Below are 9,923 nucleotides of genomic sequence, written 5' to 3' on the forward strand. Positions count from 1 at the left end.
ACAATTCCCATCATCCCTGACCACTGGTCCTGTTAGCTAGGGATGATGGGAGTCGTAGTCCCAAAACATCTGGAGGGCTGAGTTTGGGGGTACCTGCCAAAAAGGCTATGGTTAGCAATGGATGTGAGGAAATGACAGGGCTTGTAAGAGTGTTGGGGAAAGGGCCTACAAAGACATTTATTGAAGTTGCCACTTCAATGAACAAGCTTTGGGATGGCACAGCAACATTACGGATGGAAAGAAATTAAATTCAGTTTACATTTAAATAGTAGCTTCCCTGATGCAAGTGTTCCTGAATAAGGTCCAAACTGAAACACAGTCATTTTACAAAATTCACGATTTTGCAGTTCTGCAGCCAAGACCTGTGTACCAAAATGCATATACTAGGGTGCAGTGTGCATATAAATACACATATTAATGAAAACAGCATATAAAAGTCTGCTATTTGTGGTATTAGGGGAAATTGCTTTGTAAAAATGTGTATACTAGGAAATTCCATAAAAACGTCGTATGAGGAGACATTCGGAGTATAATGCTGATGCATTTTCAGGAGGGCTTTAAAAAAAACAACCAATACATTGCAAACTGCTGTGGAAATGTGGAGAACTGAGCTTAAATTTGGAAAAACAAGATACCAAAATGGACGTATTCAGCCATCCCTAACCACCTCTCCAGATCTGCCCAGATCTGGGGAGCAATGCTAAAGTGGCATTAAAGGTAAAGGGACCCCTGACCATTAGGTCCAGTCGTGACTGACTCTGGGGTTGCGCACTCATCTCGCATTATTGGCCGAGGGAGCCGGCGTATAGCTTCCAGGTCATGTGGCCAGCATGACAAAGCCACTTCTGACAAACCAGAGGAGCACATGGAAATGCCGTTTACCTTCCCGCTGTAGCGGTTCCTATTTATCTACTTGCATTTTTGACGTGCTTTCGAACTGCTAGGTTGGCAGGAGCTGGGACCAAGCAACGGGAGCTCACCCCGTCACAGGGATTCGAACCGCCGACCTTCTGATCAGCAAGCCCTAGGCTCAGTGGTTTAACCACAGTGCCACCTGGGTCCCCCCATAGGTGGCATTACAAACCAGTAAAAATCTCTTGCATTTCTAAAGCATACCATACTTGCACCTATGGTGCCACCAGAACCTCAAGCGATAGGAGAGGAACCAGGAGTTCCTAGGAACGTCAGAGAAGCTGGCACAAAGGATCCACTTGCTTATGTACAAAGCTCCCCAAAAACATTCTGTTCAGCATGGTTTAATTTTATCAAGTTTACCTCGGCCAATAGGTGTTTTGAAAACTCTCAGCATGATATTGAGGGATTTGGGTATGTTTAGCCTGGAAAAGGAGGAGACTGGGAGGAGATATGATAAACATCTTCAAATATCTCAAGGGCTGTCACATGGAGCAAGCATGTTTTCTCCTGCATTTTGTGAAGTTGAGAGTAGAGGCAGTTCCTTATCCTAGACGGTTTGTTGGAAAGTGAAACAATAAGTGTCATAAGCAATAAACTACGAACCTGTGGAAAGATCAGATTCATAAATAATTTTTACTTTGTTTGTAGCTTAACCTTTTGAATATTCAATTTATTTAAAGGCTGGAGTTTAAATGACACTCCAGTGTCATTGCAAAGATAGTTACTGCACACTTTAACCTTTTACTGTGTTTTCCCAAATGTTCATGACATGAATGTCACAAGTTTCCCAAGAAATCTTCGACCTCTGTCATTCCTCCAGAGAGGCTGCTAATCCAAGAAACATACTATTGTGATAATAACTCAGCTCGGGTTCAGTAGTGTGGTGGAGCAAAAGAACCAGTCCCTTGTCTTCACAATGCTGTTTACCAGAAAACTGGAGGTGTCCCAACAGCTGGCATTGATTAGGAGTATTGGAAACTGCTTTATACAAACTCACATGACACTCTTTCAGTATCGACTGGCAGCAGGTCATCCTTAAGTATCTAAGCACTGTAACTCCAAGCTACACACTTGCTTTTCCAGAGGGCCTGAACCCCATGCAAAACAGACTGAACCATTTTCTGGAACGGGGAATCTCTCACCCACAGGCTCCCTGTCTTGCTGGGATTAAGTTTACTGGCTGCCATCCAGCTCATTACTGAGTTTAGGCACTAGTGCAAGATCTGCACATCCCCTTTTGCTTCAGATGCTATGGAGAATAGAGCTGTGTAAACTGCATACTGATGACACTCTGCTCCAAAGCTGTGAACCCAGCAGTTTCATACAGCTATTGGAACTCACAGAGGGTCAAAAGGCAATCAGTCACCCAGTTGCTCCTCCCTGTAGGTAGAACACATTGCCCTGTTCACTCTCAGCTCTCAAAAGCAGATCCAATAGGACATTGTTTGGGAGAATCAACTCCCCCTTCCATCTCCCTCCCAATTAAAATTTTTCAATCCAGAGCTAATTTGGTCTACAAATCAGGCCTCAACCCAGATTGAAAAGGGTCAGGAACATCGGTGTTATTCAAGAGTGCCAGCAGTTGTGCTGCCACTACCCTCTCAACTTCCCCCAAAAGGGGTATTGGCAACTGGCAGGTAGTTTGTTTGTATAGATAGGGGTAGGTTTGGAATCCACCATAACCCGTTATAATTATGTATAACAGGTCAATGAAAATCTTATCTTAAGAAAGCATTTTGTGTGACAAGATCTCTCCCAGCTCTCTGTAAAGCAGACCTCATGGCTGTAATATCTAGTCTAATTTCTCTGTTTGTTTGTTTTTTTGCCCCCAAACCCAGTCCCTGGGGTTTGTCAGCGTGTGCTTGCCAAACCCCCCAACGTTTGCTGCAACGTTTTGCAGACAGTCGTTTAAAGCTGATGTAAAAGTCAACTATCAAGCTTTATAAAGAACTTGAGCAAACGTCAAGTCTTTCAGAAACACAACGTCATTTCTTTGTCCTAATTTGCTAGTGTAAAGGTAAAGGTACTCCTGACCATTAGGTCCAGTCGCTGACGACTCTGGGGTTGTGGCGCTCACCTCGCTCTATAGGCCAAGGAAGCCGGCGTTTGTCCGCAGACAGCTTCCGGGTCATGTGGCCAGCATGACTAAGCAACTTCTGGCGAACCACAGCAGTACACGGAACTGCCGTTTACCTTCCCGCCGGAGCGGTACCTATTTATCTACTTGCACTTTGACATGCTTTCGAACTGCTAGGTGGGCACGAGCTGGGACCAAACAACGGGAGCTCACCCCATTGTGGAGATTTGAACCGCTGACCTTCTGATTGGCAAGCCCTAGGCTCGGTGTTTTAGACCACAGCGCCACCCGCATCCCTAATTTGCTAGTGTAGGGAAAGCAAATTAACAGAAAGAGGAGGATACTAAGTCCAGGAGAGTAATCGGGGGGGGGGGGAGAGAAGCCTAAAAATGGGAGGTGCAGGTAAGACATTTGCTCTACTATAACAGAATCAGGGGAAGAGAGTGGGAAGCATTTGAACCCGGTATGCTCGCAATTTTTCAAGAAGCATATACACAGGCTCAAAGCTCAGGTGCCAACCCAGTTTTCTGTATTTTACCCGTAGGCTATCAGAGGAAAGTGGGGGGGGGGGGAGAGACTCAGGAAGTCCAGGGGCCAAATGTGACTCTTAAGCTTCTCTCTCTCTCTCTGACTCTCTATACTCTACCCACAAAATACACTCTTCAAAGGCAAACTTATTCACCAGCCTTGCTTCACACGATCCTTGAGTGTTTTTGCTTAGCTGGAATATGTCCTTGAATACTGATAATGCCTTTTGCTTGCCTAGATGGAGAACAGAGAAAGAGGTGTCTGTGTAGAAGTTAGCTAACAGAATAAAAAGCAGTATTTACATTTGTTGCTCCTCCCACTTTTGCTTCTGGTCCCACCCACCACTGGCCCATGGCCCCCAGAAGGGGAATTGTCTAGAGGGGAACTACAACCCTCTGGCAGAAAACAGCTCCCCTGCTCTCGGCAGAAGCCAAAACACTCTCATGCATGCACACACTGTGGGGACAGAGATTACCAGGCCAGGGAGTATTTTGAACCTGAGTTTGGCAATTCTCCAATTCCATGCAATTTTCTTCCTCAAAATATTTTTCCACTGAGCTGTATAATGCTGTGAAAACTGTATGAATCAAGTTAGCTTTAGGTTGTGACCCTTAAAAGAAAAAAAGCAGCCAAAGAACACACCATTATTATTATTTTGGTATGGTCAAACACTTCCATGTCACCAAACTTTCTAAGGCATTTCTGAAGCTGCAGAATCGCGCCTATATTTTCAAAATACCCTAAATAAGCAGCGATTCTTGGCTTTGAGGACAGTCGCTCGAGCAAAATTGGTTGTGATGCATGCAGAAAGAATAATCAGAGCACAATCCAGGCCCCAAAATTGTCACACTGGGTGGGTGGGGAGAATGGTGTAAATCTACCTCTGTCCAGCCCACAGCAGCTCTGCTGGTGTGAAGCACCCCATCCTGTCCAAAGGTTCAGGTAGGTGGAGGTAATGCTGTCAGCAGCCTTCAGAAAGTCCTGATCCAGCTCCGTTGCTGCTCCTTGACAGAATTGGGCCCAATCTGAGTCTGATTGGTACTCTAGGTTCAGGTTTCTTCCTGTTTCCCTGCCTTCTGCCCTGGTTGGCATGAACAATTGGGCTGGGGGGCGGAGCGTGTTGGTGGCTCCTGTCAGGTCGTACTGTTGCCCAGCCTGGCTCTTGATTGCTCTACATACCTTTATTGCTTTACCTAAAATAATCCCTCTGCAAATTGTGCAATTACTCCCTTTTGGTCCTGAAAGAGATTTCGCTCAATGGAAACAACTCTCTGCTATAGCTGTAGGAGTCTTGAAGGAAACTAATTTTCTTAGCAACAGCAAAATGTCGGGAAAAGCCTACTATAACTTCTATGTGCCACGGCAAATTTCCACTGTCTCATAGCTAATCATTCTTAACCCCCTTGCTCCAAGAAGTCTGAATAACACGAATAACACATGAGACCACTGCATAATCAATTCTTTTGTATGGAGTTTTATCTTTAAAGAAAAGGTCAAAGACATCATTCAGCAATTTGTCAGGACCAATCTGCATTCTGTCCGTATCCACCTTGGTAAAGTCCTGGCTGTCATTCCAAGGGAAGAAGTTGCACCACCGTTTTCACAAGTTTATATGAAACATCTTAACTGTTCCTTGGTTGATTTTCAAGCACTCTTTTTCTGAGCCTTCTCTTGTGCCAGATTCTCTTTGGCTTCACACCTAGAGTTGAAGGCATTTAACATTTCTTTAATAGTTAAGTTGGCTCCTTTCATGATCAGTCTGTCACCGTCGGCTGCAAAAGAATTAACATAGTTTAGAACAGAAGGAAAACAAAAAGCAATCGCCCAAGTTCTACATGACAACATCAGATAAATGTTCTTGATGAAATGTTCCAAATTTTTAGAAAGCAACATTAAAGGTAAAAGTACCCCTGACTGTTAGGGCCAGTCGCTTTACTAAGCATGGCTAAGCTGCTTCTGGCGAGCCAGAGCAGTGCACGGAAACGCTGAAGGTCAGCAGTTCGAAGCCCTGCGACAGGGTCCCTGCTCCTGCCAACCTAGCAGTTCGAAAGCACATCAAAGTGCAAGTAGACAAGTAGGTACCGCTCCGGTGGGAAGGTAAAAAGCAACATTACAGGTGTATTAAAACTTCAAAAGTACAACATATATATTGTACATACTGTGTGTGTACATATATATGGCTACAGATCATTCTTGGTACCATGCTCTTCAAAACAGAGCACAATAAAAAAAATTCCTTCCAGTAGCACCTTAGAGACCAACTAAGTTTGTTACTGGTATGAGCTTTCGCGTGCATACAAAACAGAGCAGTGAGAGAACTTGGCTGGCACCACAGAACTCCCAAGTCTACACCTAAAGAACCTTGGCATGACTCAAAGCAGCAAAGATTGGCACTTTCCTGCTTTGTGTCAATTTGTTCACCAGAAGTGCACAGACTCTCCTGAGTGATTTATCCGGGGTGGAGATGCTATAGAAATGTGGATCTCTTCTATATGGTCTACATGGAAACCGCCTTGCAGTTCTCTGGATCTTGCCTGGGTCTGCATCAAGTGACATGAAAACAGTCTACATTTGCAAGTAAGATCATGGACATGGACACCGGCCCAAGTTTTAAGGGCTAAAAAGTTCCCGCTGCCCCCCCCCAAATATTTTAGGTGCCTGCTTTAACACTGTAAATCTTAGTATTATTTTATTGATTTCTTGCAGTATGTATTTGTCATGGCCTTTGGCTGGAACAATAAAATATACTTATTGAAAATATAATGTGAGACAGTTAATTACAGAAATCGGCTACCCCCATATTCCATTATCTGAAAGCTATTCTCACTGTTTCCGATAATGGAAGTCTCTGAGATAATGGAAGTTACTGACAGCCAACTAAGTGACCACACAGCCAGGGTCTTGGAAAGGGGTAGAGACAAAACATAATTTTCTAAGAGTAAGCCCCACTGAACTCAACAGACTTTCAAATAGACACATACCGGATTGTATGTAAGTGCAGAACTGCACATTTCAAAGTAATGTGCAAACTACAGCCTATCTTTCAGTGACATGGTTTTTTATGGTGTGTAGTTGCACACTAACCTTCCCATTAGAGTAGCATAATTTGTAATAGAACTCTGGTTAGGTTTGAATGAGATGGCAAACCAGGCTTTGATCACATCAGCACCATACATTTGACACCTGCGGCTTCCCCCAAAGATGCCTGAGAACTGCAGGTTGTTAAGGGTGTTGAGAATTGATCTATGAGAGGGGAAAGCTACAGTTCCCAGGACTGTTTGGAGGAAGCCATGTGCTTTAACTGCATGATATGGATACGCTAGCTTACTGTGGTTCATTATGAATGAGCAGCATCTAGTGAGGCTACTGTTTTTTTCCAAAAGCTACCATGAGCCATCTAGTGGAGTCAAAGCACACTGCCATTGGAAGTACTGTATACTTTTCTCAGTTCCTGTTATCTTCCTGGCTTAACTGACAATACAGAGATACGGCAGATAGTAGTTCCAAACTTTGTTACAACCTTGCTGCCAGAAGCAACCTGCAGAAATGAGTTCTTGCCATCTAGCACTGCTTAAGGAGTGGGGTGGGAGTTTGCAGAAACCAAGGGAAAGAAAGTACGGTAATACTCTGATCACCAAGCCAATGTATTTACACATCAGAGGTACTTCCTAGAATAGCAACAGAGATGGTTAAAATAAAATTAAAAGGTTTTCAAGGCATTTGAGGCAAGAGGCATAAATGGTCCAAAACGCTGGGTAAAATGTTGAGCTCTTCCTCCAATAGGATCCCACAAGTAAAATAGCTTTGGACCCATTTTTCTGAATTTGAAAGCCACAGAAAATCCCCAACTTCTTTAGGACAGGGATGGCTAGCCTCTGTAGTTTTAGGAGTTGAGAGTGGTCAGCTCCATAATAACGTTTGCAGAATTATGCCCAAACCTTGCTAAACGCTCCGCAGATTCACTTATCTGAACATCCGACTTCCTTGCCCGTCCGTCCCCCTACTTGGTCAGCTGTAGCCACTTTTGGGCATGGGAGTGAGAGCATACAAGTCAGAGTGCAGGAAAAATCTGACAAATCAGACAGAGAGAGAGATCGGGCAAACCCATTCCCCCCCCCTTTGCCTCTCTTTTGCTGATTGGCTGCAGCCATTTCAGGAGGAAGTTATTGAGAGTGCAGGGAAAGGGAGCATACAAATCCTGTATTAAACAAGTTTCCATAGGAAACAATGGAAACCGTGGACTCGGTTATGCAAACACTTGCCTAACAAACGATTTCCAGGGGAGGCATTGGGTTCGTAAAGGGGGACCTGCTTGTATATGCAAAATCCAAAAAGGAGAGGCCACATTAATAGTGGAAACTTTTTACAGCCTGACAGCTTTTTGAATGGGGAGGTTTCCAGGGAGCCTCCCTGGAAGGGAGGGGTTCATCTGGCCCAAAGGCTACCAGCTGACCATCTCGGCTTTGGTTTACAAAACAGGAATGCTTCCTTACCAAAAACGACATCAATTACTGGTTCAGACCCATCGTGTTTTACATCTGTTTTCACCTCACAGTTGCTGTTGGATAAAAAGGCTTTCTTTGTATGCAGACACTGTAGGAAATTTCTGAAAAGGTTCAGAAATATAGATCAGAGCATGTTTTATCAACAACATAGCAGAGTTGGAAGTATAAAATACAATGAACATTTTTTTTTAGTCTAAAGATTTTATCTCAACAATCCACAAAACACCTCATAGGAAGAATAAGAGTGGAACAATGTAATAATATCAGCTGCCGAAATCCAAAAATATACATACAGCAAAGCTCTGAAACATAAGACAGACAAGACAATCTTGTTTAGTCATTTAGTCGTGTCCGACTCTTTGTGACCCCATGGGCCATAGCACGCCAGAAGACAATCTTACAAGTTCAAAAAACAAAACAAAAAACAAAAAAAACGTTGCAGTTTAGTAGCCTGCCATACCAATTAATCAAAGCACTCCGGTGTAGAACTATTTGCATTTTATTTATTGAATTTATATCCTGCCCTCCTTCTTGAAAGAGCTCAGGGTGAAGGAGGCAAATATCTAACAGTCATTTTGGATCAAGGCAGAATGTGATTACTGTATTAGTACTGTACTAGACATGACTTAATCAGGATGCAAGCCATGTATTTCTGTATTTTAGTGTTTCATTGGAAACCGCCCAGAGTGGCTGGGGGAACCCGGCCAGATGGGCGGGGTATAAATAATATATTATTATTATTATTATTATTATTATTATTATTATTATTATTATTATTATTATGTAAGGAAACGTATCTGTATAGCATAGCAAGCACACACCTTGTTAAAAATGCATGCTCAGAGTCAACATACCAGGCATTAAGAGCCTGGACTAGGGCATGGCGTGGAGGGGTGGGGTGCTAGCATGCCAACACCGCAGAAGCGGCAGCTTAAACAAGGTGTGAGTAGCAGAGGGTACAAAAGTTTACCTTCTATGCCCAACATCATACTTACGTTAGGCCTAACAATAATTTAGGCGTGGCAGAGTTTTGTTTTGTTTGTTTTTTTGTATAAGCTATGCATGATCTCAGGTAGAAATTCAACAGAACAGTTCTCTTTCTCTCTTCCCTGCATTGCTTACTAGAAAAGGCCCTATCCCACACCAGCTGAATTACTGCCTGCCACGCAGCAGGGCAAAGGCATAGCAGCAAAACGGTCAGAAATAAATTAGCCCTGCCAATCGTTTATTTAACAAAATTAAAGCTAGGGCCCATTCTCAGCCCATAAAGATACAAAAAAGTACAGTACTTTGCACCCCCAGTACTAAGGAATCGCAGCCCATCCATTCCCAGCATTGGGAGCCAGATTGTACAATCAGAATGGGCAAAACGTGCCTAGGATGCCACGTGTATTTCGTGCAGTTCGTGTGCATGGCATGCCCATCAGTGCCCTGGGATGAATGGGTCCGGGTTTTTTGCGGGGGGGGGGATCCCAACCCCGTGACCTCTTCTCACCTGGTGCTCTCTACGTTGGACTCGAAGGGGCAGAAGGCTACCAAGACGCTCTTCACCTGCTTGAGCGTCACCCCCGCCCTTTTCGGTACCACGAACGACATTTTCCTCCCTTCGGTAGGATCGGTAAGAACGAGCGCCTTGCCCTCTGAGCGACCGGAAGGACTACAGTTCCCATAAACCCTCTCGCCGCGTTCAGCACGAGAACTCCTCCCCGTGCGCACGGCCTGCCGGGAAATGTGGTCAAGCCGCTCTTGGCTTTAATAGTTTGTGCCATTCCGTGGGAATTCTGTTGAACTTCGCTCTTTGTTGCCCCGGGATAGCCCAGAATTGGCATTTCGGTTCTTTGAGAATAACTTTAAAGAGCGGAGTCAAGGGAGCCTGATCCTTACTTCTTGCGGTTCTC

The 9,923-nt window shown here is 44.2% G+C and overlaps 1 protein-coding gene across 1 annotated transcript; it reads right to left on the reverse strand.

Annotated features, from left to right (window-relative positions):
- Nucleotides 1-3,847: 3,847 nt before the first annotated feature.
- MRPL53 (mitochondrial ribosomal protein L53) lies at nt 3,848-9,679 on the reverse strand. The gene is made up of 3 exons (XM_035126364.2): nt 9,521-9,679; nt 8,014-8,126; nt 3,848-5,292 (listed from the first exon to the last, which is right to left on the reverse strand). The coding sequence occupies exons 1-3, from the start codon at nt 9,619-9,621 to the stop codon at nt 5,165-5,167; spliced, it is 342 nt and encodes a 113-aa protein (XP_034982255.1). The 5' UTR covers nt 9,622-9,679; the 3' UTR covers nt 3,848-5,164.
- Between the last annotated feature and the right edge of the window lie 244 nt (nt 9,680-9,923).

This window comes from Zootoca vivipara, chromosome 8, assembly GCF_963506605.1.
Source record: "Zootoca vivipara chromosome 8, rZooViv1.1, whole genome shotgun sequence".
NCBI classification, from domain to species: Eukaryota; Metazoa; Chordata; class Lepidosauria; order Squamata; family Lacertidae; genus Zootoca; species Zootoca vivipara.